The sequence below is a fragment of the Hypanus sabinus genome, unplaced genomic scaffold (assembly GCF_030144855.1).
Source record: "Hypanus sabinus isolate sHypSab1 unplaced genomic scaffold, sHypSab1.hap1 scaffold_634, whole genome shotgun sequence".
NCBI classification, from domain to species: Eukaryota; Metazoa; Chordata; class Chondrichthyes; order Myliobatiformes; family Dasyatidae; genus Hypanus; species Hypanus sabinus.
In genome coordinates this window covers 84,463-104,434 of record NW_026781490.1, presented here as the reverse complement: position 1 = coordinate 104,434, position 19,972 = coordinate 84,463, and the positions used below count along the sequence as shown (strand labels likewise).

Sequence of the window (19,972 nt, the reverse complement as noted above, 5' to 3'; positions counted from 1 at the left end):
TGGTTGTCCTTATTAGTTGAAGCACTGAGTTCAAAAGTCGGGAAGTTGTGTTGCGGCTGTTACGAGCCTGCGGTCGTACTGTGACTGTTTCTTTAAGAGCGCCGGCGTGAGGAGGCGGGACTATGACGTCAGTCACAGGCTGACAGCGCTCACTGTGGACTGAACCATAAGAGAGAGAGAGCGATCTGCAGCCAGGCAGTCGGCCAGTCTAAAGAGAGAGAGAGAGACTGGAAAAGCTGATCGCTTCAGTTCGTCGCAGCTGAGGCTTGGAAGTCTCCTATGCCCACAAGAGTGGGTTGATCACAACGGAACCACAACGAATGTGTGTGGCTGTCACTTCGTATAATCCATAGGAGTGGGTTTTGGAATATCTTGTGTTAACCCTTGCCTGGGTATGTTGTGTGGTAACCCCTGGTAGAAGGTGTTTCTCACTTTCTCGTGGAACTAGACAGGGATGTCCATTAAGCCCTTTTTTAGTTATTCCTGTATTGGAGCCTTTCACTACGTGAAGCTAGAAATATTCGTGGTATCTCTATGAATGGAACCATACATAAGATCTCTCTTTATGTAGATGATCTTTTGGTTTTTATTTCAAGTCTTGAGGAATCAATTCCTAATCTTTTGGAAGTACTTAAAGATTTTGGTACATTTTCAGGATATAAACTTTACTTGAATAAAAGCGAATTGTTTTCATTAAATGTCCATGTTAGTAGATATGATGATATTCCTTTTAGAATTGTTAATACACTTAGATATCTCGCTATTTTAATTACTAAAAAATATAAAGATCTTTATAAAACAAATGTAGTTCCTTTAATGGACTCCATGAAGCAACTATTTTCTAGATGGAATCCACTTACTTTTTCTTTAATAGGTCGTATTCATGCTGTGAAGGTGATGATTTTACCTAGATTTTTATATATTTTCGAAAATATACATATCTTTTTAACTAAAAATATTCGATCAAATTGACTCTCTTATTTCTTCCTTCATTTGGAACAATAAGAGACCAAGAATTAATAAGTATCATTTACACAAAGCTAAAAAAGATGGTGGACTTGCACTTCCTAATTTAAGACTGTGAATTTAATTGGGCTGTGAATATTAGACAATTATGTTTTTGGTTCTATTGGCTTGGTAAGAACCAAAAATCATTATGGGCTGATTTGGAATTAAAAGCTGTTAAACAATTTTATTTAACTTCAATTTTACGAGCTCCATTACATATACAGCTCTCTAAAATTCCAGATTTAAATCTTTACCCGGTTATTAAACAATCCCTACAGATTTGTTCAATTTTGTGTTTTTAAAATTTTGAACAATTTAATTTGTCTAGTTTTGTATATCGAAAATTTTCATTTAAACCTTCAACAACTGACGCCATTTATAAAAATAAAGGGATCCATTCTTTTACAGATTTATTTTGTAATTGTCGATTGATATCCTTTGAAGAGCTTTTTAACAAATTTTCTCTCGCTCATACACATTTTCAGCAATATGTTCAGTTTGGGCATTTTTAGCAGCAATATTTACCTAAGTTTCCATTTTACAAGAATCTGATTTGTTGGATACCATGTTGAAATTGAATCCCTTAGGGAAAGATTCCATGAGCAGAATTTATAATTTATTTTTGTTACATAAAGAGAACCTATCACTAAAGATTAAACAAGATTGGGAGAGAGAACTTAATATGGCTTTTGATAATGAAGATTGGCTTCGAGTTTTGAAAAACGTAAGTTCTTCTTCTGTATGTGCCAACCATCGTTTAATTCAATTTAAAATTGTTCACGGTTATTATTTAACAAAGGAGAGACTATCTAAATTATTTCCTTGTATAGACAAATGCTGTGATAGATGTAAAATGAAGTAACTGCTTTGTCACATATGTTCTTGTCATGTTCTTCATTAAAATCGTTTTGGAAATCTTTATTTTCTACATTTTCTAAAGCTCTGAAAATTAATTTACAACCTAATAGATTGGCTGTTCTATTTGGAATAGTTCCGCATCATATTCAGGGTATTTCATCTTCAGATCAACATGTAATTGCATTTGTTACACTACTGACAAGAAGGGCTATTTTATTAAAATACAAAGATATTTCTTCCCCTACATTAATTGAATGGTTTTCTCAAGGAATGTTTTGTCTTAGTTTGGAAAAACATAGAAGTAGAATTATTGATCCTCGATTCGATTTTGAGAGAAGATGGGGTTCTTTTGTAAAATATTATCGTTTATTTTGAATTACTCTATATGGTTTCCTTCCATTTTTTTTATATAAATACGAAATGACGGTTGATGTTTCTTATTTTCATACTTAGATGATGGCCAAATGTGTGTTTCTTATGTAGTTAGTGTTTTTTTTTCCTAGTTAGATGAGGTTCCTTTTGTTCCACGTATATATATAATTTCCCATTTTATATTTTACGATCAGTTTTTTTCAGCTTTATTAATTGCATACATATTAATCTATTGAAGTTGTGTATCATTTTATAGCTGTAGAAGATTCTATACCAATAAAAAAGATTCTAAAAATTTGAAAACAATGAAAACGGCGAAACAATAACTGTAACAAAACATTAGGCTGCAGAGAAAGTGTAGTGCAGATAGCCATATGGCGCAGGGTCACATCGAGTTACATTGTGAGGCCGAGTCCATTTCATCGTTCATTTGGCTTATAACCACAGACAGGAAGCCGTCCTTGAGCCGGGTGGTTCGCGCTTTAAGGCTTTTGTATCTCTTCCCCGTTGGGGGAGCGGGTTTGCAGCAAGAATATCCAGGTTGTGAGGGTCTTTGAATACATGGTCTGCTTTTCCGAGGGAGGGGAATGTAGGAAGAGTCCACGGAGTGGAGGCTTGTTTCTCTGATGTTCTCTGCAGTTCCTTGCAGTCATGGGCAGAGCAGTAGCCATACAAAGGCGTGAAGTATCGACAAGAAGCTCAGAGACCTCGGCCTTCACCCTGCCTTGTGTAGCTGGGTCCTGGACTTCCTGTCAGATCGCCGGCAGGTGGTAAGAGTGGGCTCCATCTCCTCTGAATCTCTGACCCTCAGCACACATACCCCACAGGGTTGTCTCTTTGACCCCCTCCTTTACTTTCTGTGTACCCATGACTTGTGTTGCCACCCACAGCTCCAATCTGCTAATTAAATTTGCTGACAACAGTACATTGATTGGCCTAATCTGAAATACTGATAACAATCAATCAAATGCCTTCTGACAAGGCTCGGTCCAAACAAACTTTTCACCCTTCTTCAGGAGATTGGTCAGAGGAAGAGCGATAGCAGCAAAGTTCTTACAGAACTTACGGTAACATCCATCCATTCCCAGAAACCTTCTGAGAGCCTTCTTAGCAGTCAGAATAGGAACCTGAGAAATTGCCTGAACTTTTGCCCGAACAGGAGCCAACTTGCTTTGACCGACAACATAGCCAAGACAGGTCACACTGGCATGGCCAAATTCACTCTTAGCCAAGTTAACTGTAAGGTTGTCCTAGGAAAGCCTGTCAAACAGCTTTTCTACTGCAGAGATATTCTCTTCCCAAGTGTCACTCCCTGTGACTAAGTCATTAATATAGGCATCTGTGTGTTCTAACCCTCGAATTACAGAATCAATCATTCTCTGGAATGTTTCTGGAATATAGTTGTATTAAAATATTGTATTCACACAAACCAGATGGTGTCACAAATGCAGAAATTTCTCTACCTCTGTCCGTCAATGGAACACACCAATACCCTTTTAACAGATCAATCTTTGTAAGAAATTAGCTATTCCCACCTTATCGTTGTTTTTGTTACTGCATTTACCTTCCTATCATCAGTGCAAACTCTAACACTACCATTAGGTTTGGGCACAATAACGCAGGGTGACTCGAATCTGATGCTGAAGGATTAATAATACCATTTTCCAACATATATACAATTTCTTACTCCGCCAATTTACACTTTTCTACGTTCATGCGATATATGTGTTGTTTAATAGGTTTGGCTTGACCAATATCTACATCATGTACTGCGACCGTGGTTTGCTTGGGAACATCAGGAAATAAATCTTTAAACATCGGAATTAATTCCTTCAGCTGTTGTTGTTGCTTTGGCTGCAGATGAGTCAACTTGTTAGCAATGTTTTCTGGAACAACCGAGTTCATTAACCTAACTGGGACCACGTTTGGCTTGTGAAAAGTCTCAGACGAGTCAAATGCTTCATTCTCAGGGTTGCCAGATTCATATGTTTTAACAACAACACTCACAGATGGTGCCTGCTTGTCAAATTAAGGCTTTGTTATATTTATGTGTACCACCTGTGTTAGGTTACGTTGGTCGGGGGTTTTAATAACATAATTCACATCATTAATTTGAGAGACTATTTCATACGGTGGATTCGTCAACATAAGGCAAGCACGTTATCTCCCACCTGGTATTTTCTTTCGCGAGCCCGCTTATCAAACCAACAGTTCATTTTGTTTTGAGAAATCTTTAAGTTTTCTCTACAGGAGTGGTGTAATATATTTTTGAACTTCAAAACATAGCCTAACAAGTTAATATGTATATCTCCATCAATCCGCTGTTCCTTTAACAAGTTCAAAGGTCCCCTCACTCTATGACCAAATACCAGTTCAAATGGGCTGAAGTCCAGTGAATCCTTCGTCACAGTTTTAGCTTTAATATTTCTGAGAGGCATTGCCTCTAGGAATCTGGATGCAATACACATAATAGTTGGCAAATACTGATGGCCAGCTTTAGCCTTTGGCAATGGGCCAACACAATCCACTATAAATTTTGAAAAGGGTTCACCAAATGCAGGTACAGACTGCAGTGGGGCCACTGGCGTGACCTGAATCGGTTTACTCAGAACTTGACAAGTGCGACAGGTTCTGCAAAAGGTCACAACATCTTTCCTCAGATTAGGCCAGTAAAATTTTTATATAATCCTGTTTACAGTTTTATTCACTCCAAAGTGTGCCAAAGTTAAAATTTCAGTCCTATAAACTTTAGGAACTACAACTTGCTGAACAATTGCCCATTCCTCACTTACTTCTATAGCTGGTGGCTTCCACTTCCTCATTAACACTCCATCCTTGAGACAATACCCTCCCGGCACTTTCTTAGTCTCACCATCTGAGAGAGCTGTTTCTTTTAAAGCTTCAATCTCAGGGTCGCGGTTCCCTTCTGCTATAAATTCCTTCTTAGACAGGGATAAATCTTTCTCATCAGACTTACTACCGGAATCCTGTTGAAACAATGAAGGCAGTAAAGATCCTGAGAAGTCATCGTAACCGGAATCCCGATGTTGGCTATCATGGGTATCAGAATCACGCTGCACAGACCGTCTGCGTCGGCAGACTTTTTAGCCATACTTCGTGTTACTGCGCAGGAAGGATAAATGTTAAAATCCATCTGTGGGTCTTCAGTGGTTGGTTAGTTGTCAACAGCACTGCAGGAACAACTTTACTATCTGCCAGGTCATTCCCTAACAGCAAAGTAACATCTTCCACCGGTAAACTGGAGCGCAATCCGATCTTAACAGGTCCCGAAACCAACCCTGAGTGTAAAGTTACCTTGTACAACGGCACAGAAACCATGCCGCCCCCAATGCCTTTAATAAGATTTATCTCTCCAGTGTTAGTCTCATCAACAAACTTAGGAACGCTGTCTGATATAAGTGACGGAGAAGCCCCAGTAACTCTAAGAATTTTCACTGGTACCAGGGTTGACTCCTCCTTTACTAATACAAACCCATCTGACATAAAATGATCGAATCTATTCTTAACTCGGTTAGACCTCTTAGACCTTATCTGAGCCTCAACAGAATGTGCCAAACACTGTGGGTTTATAGGTGCTTCAACATATTGAACACCGGCATTTGGGACTGCCTCCTTTTCGTTTATCCTCTTCAGGATGGAACAAATAGCCATCTGATGACCATCTTTCTGGCAATAGTAACAAGTAAGATCAGAATATTTCTCCTTCAACTGTTTCCCTTCATCCTTACTCTTGAATCTAGTCCCAGCTTTAATGTCTGGTTTACCCTGGTGATCCGTGCTACTCTTTTGGAAGCTCTTATTCGGGGTGTTAGGGGTAACCTTACTTTGTAACGGGGTCCAAAATAGACCCCATGAACTCTGCTGCTATTAAGAGAGAGGGGGGAGCCGTCCAGAGCGGGGAGGGAGGAAGGGAGAGGGAGGGAGAGAGAGAGAGAGAGAGAGAGAGAGATCAAACAGTGACAGCCAGTCAAACCTTAGTTTACGATCTTGATCCGTCGATGTGTTGTTGTGGCCATTCAGGTATGACCCCTCTCGCCTTTAGCTAGACCGTTCTTCTATGGTGGACTCGTCACCCAGGCAAGCCCCCACCGGCCTCGCTATAAACACTGTGAGTTAAAATTCACCGACCCTTCGTTCGGTCTCCGAAGCCCCACACTTTCTCGTGGGTTCCAACACTCACGCAGTGCTCACTAGTGTGTCTTTTGGTGCGTCAGAAGGGGTGTCCCCCCAGACCTCACTTTATCCCTACTCACGGGGTCTCAGGTGTCAATCCGTTTTGAATGGCTTAGCCCATCAAACCAGCCCACTCCGGCTGTCCACTGAGGAATTTAAATGAACAGAATAGTACCAAGTAAACAGCCCTCTCCGGAGCCATAAGTCTTACAGGAGTCATAATATGGTGGAACAACAAGTCTCTTCCTCCCTGTGTTATCTCTCCCTTATCTGAAGCAAATGTTCCAGTCCCAGTATGTTTTTGTTCCATCTCTTTCTCTCTCATTAGCAGCCTGGCAACAGTAACGGTTTGGAAGTCTCCCAAGGGAGGGGGACATGGGCAACCCTGCACCCTTCTGCCCATCAGAGCTGTTCATCCTTCGTAACACCCCCATCCTTGTAGGAATTTTCATCAAAGGGGAACATTAACTAGTACAGCGTTTTACAGGATTACAGAGTTTAGCAAAAAAAAAAATACAGAAGTGTTCTTAACTATAAAGCAATACAGATATACCTTCACTTAGCATCTGGATAAACAGTCAGCGATTACATTGTCGCTTCCTTTAATATGTTGTATCTGAATATCAAACTCTTGTAGCATCAGACTCCAATTTAATAATCTCCTGTTTTTATTTTTCATGTTAGCCAGCAATACCAAAGGGTTGTGATCTGTATAAACAATTAAAGGTCTTTGTGGTGAACAAATGTACACTTCAAAATGTTGTATTGCCAAAACAAGTGCCAACAATTCTTTTTCTACGGTAGAGTAATTACTCTGGTGCACATTGAACTTCCGAGAGAGATACGCTACCGGGTGTTCCACCCCATCCCCTGCTTTCTGCAGTAGGACTGCCCCTGCAGCCTCATCACTTGCATCAGTCGCCAGGGAGAAAGGTTCTAACGAGTCAGGTGCCTTTAACACAGGGTGATGGCACAGTATGGTTTTTAACTTGTCAAAAGCATCCTGACAAGAATTGTTCCACTCAAATTTTTCTTCCTTCTGTAGGAGTTTTGTAAGCGGGAGGGCGATATCAGCAGAGTTCTTACAAAATTTTCGATAGTACCCCAGCATGCCCAAAAATCTTCTTAAGGCTCTCTTATTTGTTGGTACAGGAACCTCAGAAATAGCCTGTACCTTTGCCTGCAAAGGAGCCAACTGCCACTGCCCTACCACATACCCAAGTAGGTGATTGTGGAATGCCCAAATTCACTCTTTGCAAAGTTCACTGTACGTTGGGCTGCAGACATTCTTTTGAACAGGTTTTCTACAGCCTCAATGTGCTCATTCCAGGTGTCATTCCAAACTACCACATCGTCAATATCAGCCTTGGTGTTTGTTAACCCTTTTATCACCATGTCAATCATCCTCTGGAATGCCCCTGGTGCATTTTTCATTCCGAACGGCAAGACGTTGTACTCGTAAAACCCGGATGGGGTGACAAAGGCTGAAATTTCTCAAGCCCTGTCCGTTAAAGGAAAGCACCAGTATCCCTTTAACAAGTCAATCTTAGTGATGTACCTCGCTTTCCCCATTTTATCAATGCAATCGTCCACCCTAGGGATAGGGTAAGCATCTGTCTGCGTGACAGCATTCACCTTTCTGTAATCGGTACAGAATCTTATGGTACCGTCCGATTTCGGTACTACCACGCGGAGAGGCCCACGCAGAAAAGGATTCACGAATTATACCAGCGTCTAGCATATGCTCAATTTCTTTTTCTACCAGCTTGTTCTTTTCCAAATTCATCCGATAAGGGGATTGTTTAATCGGCTGGGTCGAGGTAACAATGACATCATGCTCTGTTCCTTTACACCTCCTTGGAACATCTGGACATAAATCTGTATGCCGTTTAATGAGCTGTGTTAACTGCTCTCTTTGTTCAGGCTCTAAGTGATTGACTTTATCAGCAAGGTTGGCTGGAATAACTGAGTTCTCTAGTCTGGTGGGTATTATACTTATCTTTTCAAAACGCTCTGGGTCCTCCTCAACACTCCTCTCTACCTCATCAGTTTTCGTGACTGCACCGACCTCCGCGGGGGTCGTTTCATGATAACCTTTCAGCATGTTTACATGAACCAACTGGTTCGGCCTGCGCCTATCAGGGGTTTCAATCACATAGTTCAGCGAGTCTATTTTCTTAACTACTTTGTATGGTCCTTGAAACCTTGCCAGTAGGGGGTGGTAACTACAGGGAATAGGACCAAGACCTTATCGCCCACGTGAAATTCTTGCTCTCGGGTACATTTGTCATACCATTGTTTCATTCTGGTCTGGGAGTCTTTTAAATTTTCCTTTGCCAAGGCGCATACTTTATGGAGTCTTTCCCGGAATTTTAAAACATAGTGAATCGCACTGACTTGAACGTTCGGGCTAGACCACTTCTCTTTAAGTAAGGTCAAAAGTCCTCTGGGCCTGTGACCAAAAACGAGCTCAAACGGACTGAACCCCAGAGATTCCTGAATCGTGTCCCTCACTGCAAATAACAGAAGTGGTAATGCATCATCCCAGTCTCGAACATCTTTAGTGTAGCGTGGAATATTTGCAACGGTCCTTGAGATTCCGGATGGTATGCAGAAGCTAAAATGTGTTTAACTCCCATCTGTGTCATCATTTGCTGAAATGTTCTGGATGTAAATGTACTCTCCTGATCCGATTGTATTTCCTTAGGTAGCCCCACTGTGGTAAATAATTTAATGAGGGCCTTCATCACCGCAGGGGTCCTAACATTCCTCAGAGGCACAGCCTCTGGAAATCGTGTAGCGGCAATCATCATGGTCATGACGTACTGCCGCCCACTCGCTGTTCTAGGCAAAGGTCCCACAAAATCCACAATGATTCGGGAGAAAGGCTCCTCAAAAGCGGGTATCGGTCTGAGAGGTGCCTTAGGGATAACCTGGTTCGGGTTTCCTGCCACCTGACACGTATGGCACCTTTTGCAATAATCAGCTATATCTTTCCTCATTTCTGGCCAATAGAATTCTTTCATAACCCTATCCACTGTCTTCCTTACTCCCAAATGTCCACCTAGAGGTCACGTGAGCTAATTTCAAAATTTCATCCCGATACACCTTCGTTACTACCACCTGGTTCTACGGCCCAGTCATCATTGACTGGCCCGTGGTCGGCCTCCTCTTCCTTATCAACACTCCGTCCTTCAGGTAGTAGCCCTCTGGTTCTTTATCCAGTTCTGTCTCAGAAAGAACTGATTCTCTCAATGCCACAAGCTCCTCGTCACGTCCTTGCTCTTTTATAAGTTCTTTTCTTGCTAAGGGTAGGTCTACCTCCTCTCCTTTATTCTCTTTCACCTCCCTATTCTCCGCTTTATTATCCCCTAACCCCTCTTGTTACAGGGTCGGTTAAAACGTCTCAGCCAAATCAACATTGGACTCATTTAAACTGTCCTCTTTCTCAGCCGCCTTTCTCGACATGCTGCGAGTGATTGCGCATGCGGGATAGATCTTAGAATCCAGGGCCGGGTCCTCAGCACTCACAGGCTTGCTTGTCAGCTTCACTGCTGAACACACGTCACTACCTGCTAAATCATTACCAAGAAGGACGTCCACGCCGTCTCTCGGTAATTCTGACCGCATCCCTACTTCGACTGGTCCAGATACCAAGTCACATTTTAAAATGATCCCATGCAAAGGCACAGCTTCTGTCCCTTTCCCTATACCTCTTAAAACTACCTCTGCAGTCTCAGGACCAAAATCTAGCACTTTACTTAGGATCAATGACTGATCAGCCCGAGTATCTCTCCAGATTCTCATTGAAATTGAGGTCTCTCTTCTGAAATAAATTTCTCACGCCCCTCTCGTACTCTATCTACCTTTGCTGATCGACACACCCTGTAGGGACTACCGTTTTCCCTTTTCCTGCCTCCTTCTTCGGAGCAAAGCACTTAGATGCAATATAACCAACCTTTCCACAATTATAACATTCAAGCCAGGAACTTTCCTGCCAGGCTGCTTGTCCTCCTCCTTAACTTTACCACTAGCTCCCCGCTTATTCTCTACCTTAGCCAGTGGACTTTCTTTACTGTCCCTACTGCCTTTCTGGTAACTCTTATTTGAGGAAAACTTTGTCTTGTGGGTTAGGGCATATTCATCTGCAAAACTGGCAAATTCTGATATGGAATTATTTGGCTTCTTGTTCAGATACATCCTGATATTATGCGAAACACAACCTTTAAATTCCTCAATCAGAATTAACTCTCTGAAACGATGGAAATCCTCCTCCACCTTTTCTGCAGCACACCAACGATCCAAGAGCACACCCTTTTCATAGGCAATCTCTGCATACGTCTGATTCCATAGTTTATTTAAATCTCTGAACTTTTGCCTAAACGCTTCATGTGCCAACTCATAGGCCCGAAGGATAGCCTCCTTTACTTCCTCATAGACTCGTCCATGGACAATGCTGCATATGCCCGTTGAGCCTTACTTTTTAATGCACTTTGTAACAACGCCACCCACCGATCCCTGGGCCACTTCTGATTCACTGCCACCTTTTCAAAATGCAAGAAGTACCTATCAACATCTGTCTCCTCGAACGGATGTACTAACCTAAATTCTCTACTAACATTAAACTTCTCCTCTCTTGAGCCTTCCCCTCGGTCTTTTCCCTGTTGCTTTAACCTCTCCATGTCCAGCGCATGCTGCCTGTCTCTCTCCTTTTCCCTTTCCTCCATCTCCCTTTCAGCCTTTTCCTTCTCCCTTTGTGCCTCCTAGGCAGCTCTTTCCCGCTCCCTTTGCACCTCTAACTCCTTTAGCTGGAGCTCATTCTCCCTTTTCTTCTGTTCCGCGTACAACCTTAATTTTTCCAACTCTAACAGAACCACCCCAACAACTGGTTTCTTTTCAGGGATAAGTTCCAATACCCCCAGCGTGAACACATCCTCGGATATATACTACTGGGCTATGGCCCTATATATCTCCCACTTTTTCATTGACGGCTTCACCTCTGGTAGATTTAAACCTTTTGCAATATTCACCAAGTCTGTCTTTTTGGCACTCTCCAGCGCCTTCAGAGTTGGGTTTTCTATAAATTCATCTATATCCATCTTTGCTGGTTTCCCGTCTGGTTACCCACGCAACCAGAACAAATAATGGATTCCTTATTCACTGCCCCCCCCCCCCCAACTGGGTATCAAATCTCGAGACGAGGCCCCAATTTGTTATGTACCCCATAACTGGGTGTCTAATCAGCAAAGATAGAAGTATCCATTGCAGTCTGGTACTATTATCAAAACAGTGTTTATTAGTAAAATATACAGATAATACACGTTAGCAATACTAAGCCTAAAAGTGCGGGTATAATAATAATCAATAATAAACAAGCTCTCTTGATGTCTAGGGGATAATGAATTGTCATATGTGAATATAAAGTTCAGTTCAGTTCATACAAGCTGAGGTAGTTGTTGGTCGATGTGTTGTAATTGTTGGGGAGAGAGAGAGAGAGAGAGCGAGCAAACAGTGACAGCCAGTCAAACCTTCCTTTACGATCTTGACCCATTGATGTGTTGGCCATTCAGGTATGACCGCTCTGTCCTTTAGCTAGACCGTTCTTCTATGGTGGACTCGTCACCCAGATAAGGGTGGACACACACACAAGCCCCCACCGGCCTCGCTATAAACACTGTGAGTTAAAATTGACCGATCCTTTGTCAGGTCTCCGATGCCCCACACTTTCTCATGGGTTCCAACACTTAAGCAGTGCTCACTAGTGTGTCTCTTGGTGTGTCTGAGGGGTGTCTCCCCAGACCTCAGTTTTATCCCTATTCATGGGGTCTCAGGTGTCAATCAGTTTTGAATGGCTCAGCCTATCAAACCAGCCCACTCTGGCTGTCCACTGAGGAATTTTAATGAACAGAATAGTACCAAGTAAACAGCCCTCTCCAGAGCCATAAGTCTTACAGGAGTCATAATATAGTGGAACAACAAGTCTCTTCCTCCCTGTGTTATCTCTCCCTTATCCAGTCCCAGTAAGTTTTTGTTCCATCTCTTTCTCTGTCATCAGCTGCCTGGCAACAGTAACGGTTTGTAATTCTCCCAGGGGAGGGGGACATGGGCAACCCTGCACCCTTCTGCCCATCAGAGCTGTTCATCCTTCGTAACAATGGTAACTTAAACAAGATAAACAGAGGTTAATAGTATTATGTATATATATGTGTGTAAATAAAACTCCCAAACTATTGAGCTCGGGAGAAACAAGGCTTGGAGTCTTGAGATGGTAAATTATGAAAGTTCAGTTCATCCACAGAATAGGTGATGAGAGAGATATTTGTAATCCAGGGTAAATGTTGAGAGAAGGCAATTATGTCGAATTCCACAGGTTCCATGGTGGTAAAACGAGAGAACAGTCACTGTAGATTTTATCTGTCATCCTTCCAAATCCACATACTAATTATCACCCAACGTGACTTGTCACAAGGGGTATCGTCTTCAAATGAATTACCACACCATGCCCAGGCAAGGGTTAACACATCAGTGGTCTTCACAGGATATCCCAAATCAGATCCACTCCTATAGCTCAAACAAGGTAACAACCACACATTTGATGTAAGCTGAATCGATAATTAACCCACCCTTCTGGGCATAGGAAAAATCCAAACAATGACCCTTGGCCACAAGTTCGCTTGTTTCGATCCTTCCATTTTTCCTCCTTCATCTGACTCTGAGAGTCTGTGTCCAGAGTTAAAGCTCAACAAGCTGCGAGTGATGTAAACAAGCTGCGTCAGACTTATTCACCTTCTTAATCACTCTGTCTCTCTCAAAATAACAGTCCACAGCAAATGAAACAAAGGGATTCATAACAACGGCCACTCCCCATTGTGAATTGACTGGTGTGCCAGTAGTTGGGATGAGTGAGTGAATCCCTTCCCACATTCTCAACAGGTAAACTGCATCTACCCAGTGTGAACTCGCGGATGTCTCTGTAGAGTGGAAGAGCGAATGTATCTCTTCCCACATTCTGAGCAGAGGAACGGCTTCTCAGTGGTGTGAACACGCTGGTGTCTCAGCATGGTGGAAGATTGAGTGAATCTCTTCCCACATTCTGAGCAAGTGAACGGCTTCATCTCAGTGTGAACTCGCTGATGACTCTGTAGGTGGGATGACTGAGTGAATCTCTTCCCACAGACTGAGCAGGTGAATAGCTTCTCCCCAGTGTGAGTTCGCTGGTGTCTCTGTAGTTGGGATGACAGAGTGAATCCATTCCCATAGACTGAGCAGGGGAATCGCTTCTCCTCAATGTGAACTTGCTCATGACTGTGTAGTTGGGATGAATGAGTGAATCCCTTCCCACATTCTGAGCAGACGAACGGCTACTCCCCAGTGTGAACTCGCTGGTGCCTCTGCAGTGTGGATGAATGAGTGAATCTCTTCCCACAGACTGAGCAGGTGAAAGGCTTCTCCCCAGTGTGAACTCGCTGATGACTCTGTAGTTGGGATGACTGAGTAAATCCCTTCCCACATTCTGAACAGGTGAACGGCTTCTCCCCAGTGTGAACTCGCTGATGACTCTGTAGGTTGGATGAGTGAGTGAATCCCTTCCCACAGACTGAGCAGGTGAATAGCTTCTCCCCAGTGTGAACTCGCTGATGTCTCTGTAGGTTGCATGACAGAGTGAATCTCTTCCCACAGACTGAGCAGCTGAACGGCCTCTCCCCAGTGTGAACACGCTGATGTCTCTGTAGTTGGGATGACTGAGTAAATCTCTTCCCACATTCTGAACAGGCGAACGGCTTCTCCCCAGTGTGAACTCGCTGATGACTCTGTAGGTTGGATGGATCAGTGAATCTCTTCCCACATTCTGAGCAGGTGAATGGCTTCTCCCCAGTGTGAACTCGCTGATGACTCTGTAGTTGGGATGACTGTGTGAATCCCTTCCCACATTCTGAACAGATGAACGGCTTCTCCCCGGTGTGAACTCGATGATGTCTCTGTAGGCTGGATAACTGAGTGAAACTGCTCCCACAGTCTGAGCAGGTGAATGGCCTCTCCCCAGTGTGAACTCGCAGATGACTCTGTACTTGGGATAACTCAGAGAATCTCTTCCCACAGACTGAGCAGGTGAACGGCTTCTGCCCAGTGTGAACTCGCTGATGACTCTGTAGGTTGGATGACTGAGTGAATCTCTTCCCACAGACTGAGCAGGTGAACGGCCTCTCCCCAGTGTGAACTCGCTGATGACTCTGTAGTTGGGATGACTGAGTAAATCTCTTCCCACATTCTGAACAGCTGAACGGCTTCTCCCCAGTGTGAACTCGCTGATGATTCTGTAGGTTGGATGGATCAGTGAATCCCTTCCCACAGACTGAGCAGGTGAAAGGCTTCTCCCCAGTGTGAACTCGCTGATGACTGTGTAGTTGGGATGACTGAGTAAATTCCTTCCCACATTCTGAGCAGCTGAACGGCTTCTCCCCAGTGTGAACTCGCTGGTGTCTCTGTAGGCTGGATGAATGAGTGAATCTCTTCCCACAGACTGAGCAAATGAACGGCCTCTCCCCAGTGTGAACTCGCTGATGACTATGTAGTTGAGATGACTGAGTAAATCTCTTCCCACATTCTGAACAGGTGAACAGCTTCTCCCCAGTGTGAACTCGCTGATGACTCTGCAGTTTGGATGGATCAGTGAATCCCTTCCCACAGACTGAGCAGGTGAACGGCTTCTCCCCAGTGTGAACCCGCTGATGACACTGTAGTTGGGATGACTGAGTGAATCCCTTCCCGCAGACTGAGCAGATGATCGGCTGCTCCATTGTGCGAACTTGCTGGTGAGCCATTAGGTCAGATGACTGAGTGAATCCTTTCCCAGAAATTCAACAGATGACCAGCCTCCGCCCGGTGTGGTGTGAACTGACTGGTGTGTCCACAGGTGGGAAGACCAACTGAATCCTTTCTCACACACAGAACAGGTGAATGGCCTTGCCCAGTGTGAACTTGCTGATGTACCTTCAATTGTAATAACCGAGTGAATCCATTTCCACTGTCTGAGCAGGAAGGATGGTCGATAGGATCCCATGTTCCACTTCTTAACTATCCAGACAGAGACAACAAAATAGTCGTGCCATGTTTGAGCTTCCTGGAGACGAATTCCTTCCCGTTTTTAACCTGTAAAAAGATTTACAAAATCCATCAATGGGTTTAGGACAACATTTCAGATGAGATTACTTGAGTTGCCAAGGTTTGATCTGGTATCACACTGTTACAGTGAGGTTCAACCCAAGTTGGACAAAGAAATCATCTCCTGACTGGGCAGAGTGCTGGTATCTGGAATGACCATCAATTCCCTGATGCTCTTCCTGTCTCTATAAGAATGGGGCATTTCTACCGTCTCCAATTTGAGCTTTGGCTCAGTTTGACTCTCTCCATTGGTATTATTCCCTGTTCCTGCCGAGCAGCATGGGTGCCTGGCCCCAAAGTAACTGAAACAGTCTCACGTAAATAGTTGTTCTGGATTTGCATCTAGGATTTTCTTTTATGTATTATTAACTTCACGTGCCACAGTCTTAACGCCATATAAAAAAATTCCTGCTGATATGAATGGTTGGTCCGCACAGCTGTTAGAAGGACGTAGACTGAATTTTTGTATTATTGTCACAGTAATAGAAAATTGCAACACAGAAACAGGCACTTTGGGCCATCTAGTCTGTGTTGAACTATTTAATCTGCCCTCTCCCATACCCCTACCATCCAGGTACCTATACAAACCTCTTAAATGTTGAAATCGAGCTCGCATGCACCACTTGTGCTGGCTGCTCATTCTGCACCCAGATGACTATCTGTGTGAAAAAGTTTCCCCTCATGTTACCCTTAACATTTTAACTTTCACCCTTAACCCAAGGCCTCTGGTTGTAGTCCCACCCAATCTCAGTGGAGAAAGCCAACTTGCATTTACACTATCTCTGCCCCTCTATCACAATCAAATCTCCCCTCAATCTTCTACATTCCAAGGAATAAAGTTCATACCAAAGTGCAACAACTCACACTTGTCTGCATTAAATTCCATTTTCCATTTCTCAAACCATTTTGCCAGCTGGTCCAGATCGCACTGCAAGTTTAAATGCTTTTTTGGCATTGACTAGCTGGGCCTAAGAGCCTGTTTCTTCACTGAACTTCTCTGTGTTTCTATGGCAGAGAAGCTGGCCAAACTTGCTTGGAAGGTAAAGGGTAGGAGTGACAATTGAGCAGCAGTGGCTGGAGTTTCTGGAGCAATTCGGGACCTGAGTGATTCCACAGAATTGGAAGCAATAGAAAGACAGGAGGACACAACTGTGGCTAAAATGAGAAGCCAAAGCCAACAGAAATGTCTAAAAGAGCAGGCAAACAAAAGAACAAAAACTATTCGGAAGCTTTGAGAAACCAAAAGAAGACAACAAGAAAGGTCAGATGAGCTCAGTGTGCGGAATCATGATTTGTTGTCATTAATAGGTCTCGGTAGCACCTAAAAATCTGAGGCATTTAGAGGAACAAAATATACGAGGCTTCAATTTCTCTTCAAAAGCAAGGTTCCCTGATCCAGTTACCTTTCAACTTTCATTTTGGCAGGCACATACAAACTCTACATCCTCAAAAATTCACATCTGAAGGCCTCTCACTTACAGGTACTCCTTTGCCAGGAAACAACCTGTCCCAAACCACACTTGTCAGATCCTTTCTGATACCATCAAAATTGACCTTTCTCCAATTTAGAATCTCAACCCGTGGTCCAGACCTCTCTTTTTCCATATTTACTTTGAATCTCATGGCATTATGATCACAAATTTTGTCACCACCCTGGATCATTTCCTAACAGCTTATTGCACACTTCTACATCAGGAATTCTACGTACTGATTAAGGGCACATTTGTCAAACTTTACCCCATCTAATCCTTTTACAGTATGGGAGTCCCAGTCAATATATGGAAAGTTAAAATCACTTACTGGAACAACCTTTTTTTCTTGGCATGGTCTGCAATCTCTCTACAAATATCTCTAAATCCCTCAGACTGTTGTGTGTAAACAAGCCCCAATAACGGCCACAATATCATAATTCCCTTTCCTGAGCTCATCTGGCTTTCCTCCGATGCTTCTTGCATTCTGATATACACAGCTCAGCACATTCATCGCACCATGCTCAACCATTTGATTGCTGACTCTGTCTGAGGTCTGAACAACATCTGACTGGTGTCAAGAAAACAAACTTCCCCTCATTGTCACAAAAACCAAGGAGCCGGTTGTGGATGACAGGAGGAATGGAGACACTCTAACCCCTCTTGACATCATTGGATCTGGGGTTGAGAGGGTGAACAGCTTTAAGTTCCTCAGCATAAACGTCACCAGGCATCTCAGGTTGTCTGTACATACCGGCTGTGTTGTGAAAAGAGCACAGCAGCACCTCTTTCACCTCAGATAGTTGAAGAAGTTGGGGATGGGGCCCGGAATCCTAAGGACTTTCTACAGAGCATCCTGACTGGCTGCATCACTGCCTGGTATGGGAACTGTACTTCCCTTAATCTCAGGAACCTGCAGAGAGTGGTGCAGACAGCCCAGTTCATCTGTAGATCTGAACTTCCCACTATTCAGGACATTTACAGAGACAGGTGCGGAAAAAGGGCCCAAAAGATATTGGGGACCCAATTCACCACAACCACGAACTGTTCCTGCTGCTATCATCCAGGAAACGGTACCACAGTAAAAAGACCAACAGGCTCCGGGACATCATCTTCTACCAGGCTATCAGACTGATTAATTCATGCTAATACAATTGCATATCTATGTTATACTGACTGTTCTATGCACAAACTATTTATTATAAATTACTATAAATTACACCGCACATTTAGATGGAGATGTAACATAAAGACTTCTACTCCTCATGTACATGAAGGATGTATGTAAGAAAGTCAATTCAATTCACCCTCTCCACTATCTGTCCTGTCATTCTGGCTCCCATTCCCCCTACAATTCATTTTAACCACATCAGCACCCCCCTCCACCAAACTTGCTCTCGCAGCCGTACCACTAGGATATTAGTCCCCTTACTGTTCTGTTCCCCTAACTAATGAATCCCCTATCACTCCTTTCACTTTCCTCTGCCAGGTAATCCCCCCTAATACTTTCTAAAGTGGTCCACCTGTTGTTGTGGGGGATGGCCACTAGAGTACTTTGTGAGGCTATTTAACCTCATTCCCCTTCCTGATTCTCATCCAGTTTCCTGTGTCCTGCACCTTGGGAGTAACTCACCTCTCTTCCTGTCATATCTATCACCCCCAACTCCTGGATGATCTGGAATTCATCCATTTCCAGTCCCAACTCCTTAAAGTGCAGGGTTACAAGCTGCAGCTGGAGGCACATCTTGCAGGTGAGGGCATCAGGGACACTGGAGGTCTCACCACCTTCCCACCAATGTCCCCTCTAATTTGTAATGACAAGTGTGCACATAAATCATGTACTGTGCATTCTATTACCCAGTGACAACATGTGCACAGTGAATTTTATATAGAGAGGTATTCATTTTCACAGCTAGCAAATCAATGTCAATAAAAACGTTGATCTCCTCTGGGTTTGATCGAGTTCATCCACACTCTCACACAACCTATGTAGCAGGCCTATAGTGGGTTACGAAGGATTTTCTCGCCAGAGCTTTTGCACACTGTCCATATATGACTTGCTTGCTAAATGACGCTTTAAAAAGTCAGATTTCCAGATTTCACTCCACTTCTCCCCATTTGCAAATTCTCCAGCAACGTTTGCATCACCACAGTACACACAGGTAACACCAGTTTCTGTGTTGTACATAAATATTTCCCCTGAGCCCTCTCCAGATGACTGACGGTGATGAACTCGGTGATGGCAATGCCAATGAATATGAAGGGAAGGGCAGTAGTCTGTCTCCCTGGAGTCTGGCACATTTCTGATGTGAAAGTTACTTGTTGCCCAGGGCAAAGGTTTTTGATATCATTATCTTCCCAGAGAGAATGGTACAAAACATGTCGTCACGGGTAGAAAAGTCCAGGACAAAGTGAGGTGGAACAAGCAACACACACAAAATGCTGGAGGAGCTCAGCAGGCCAGGCAGCATCTATGGAAAGGAGTACTAATGCTGAGTTTTGCCGGCATTTTGCGTGTGTTGCTTGGATTTCCAGCATCTGCAGATTTCCTCTTCTTTGTGATTGGAGGTAGAACAAAGGTGATTTTCTCTACTGCTGATGCAAAAGATTTTGTTCCCTTTCTCCCAGTTCCTAATCCTTGCATTTAGATAGCTGGAGCTCAGCTCTGTCTGAGAATCCATCGGTTCCCATTCCCTCATCAGCCGGGAGCTCCCCGGGGCCCGTATACGGATCGTGGGGCTGAGAGAGAGGAAAGAGGGCAGGACTGTCCCGGGATTGCGGGTAACGGTGTCCGGATTTCACTGGAAATGCCCGAAGTCGGTTTTTAAGACAAAAACACGGAGAATCACTCTTACCTGCAGCCGACATTTTCAAGGCCTTCAGGGTCCTGTGCGCATGCGTGATACTCG

At 43.5% G+C, this 19,972-nt stretch overlaps 2 protein-coding genes across 2 annotated transcripts in view; both read right to left on the bottom strand.

Annotated features, from left to right (window-relative positions):
- Positions 1–13,493, bottom strand: part of LOC132389709 (zinc finger protein 239-like) — a 22,601-nt gene extending 9,108 nt beyond the window's left edge. Inside the window, exons 1-2 of the mRNA XM_059962274.1 lie at positions 13,381–13,493; positions 8,474–8,657 (exon numbers count right to left, since the gene is read on the bottom strand). Coding sequence (XP_059818257.1) covers positions 8,474–8,657; positions 13,381–13,493 — 297 coding nt within the window. The remainder of the gene's footprint in view (positions 1–8,473; positions 8,658–13,380) is intronic.
- On the bottom strand, positions 11,782–19,972 carry LOC132389708 (zinc finger protein 420-like). Its single transcript, XM_059962273.1, has 2 exons — positions 19,919–19,972; positions 11,782–15,582 (listed from the first exon to the last, which is right to left on the bottom strand). Exon 2 carries the CDS (start codon positions 15,252–15,254, stop codon positions 13,794–13,796), a length of 1,461 nt encoding a protein of 486 aa, XP_059818256.1. The 5' UTR covers positions 15,255–15,582; positions 19,919–19,972; the 3' UTR covers positions 11,782–13,793.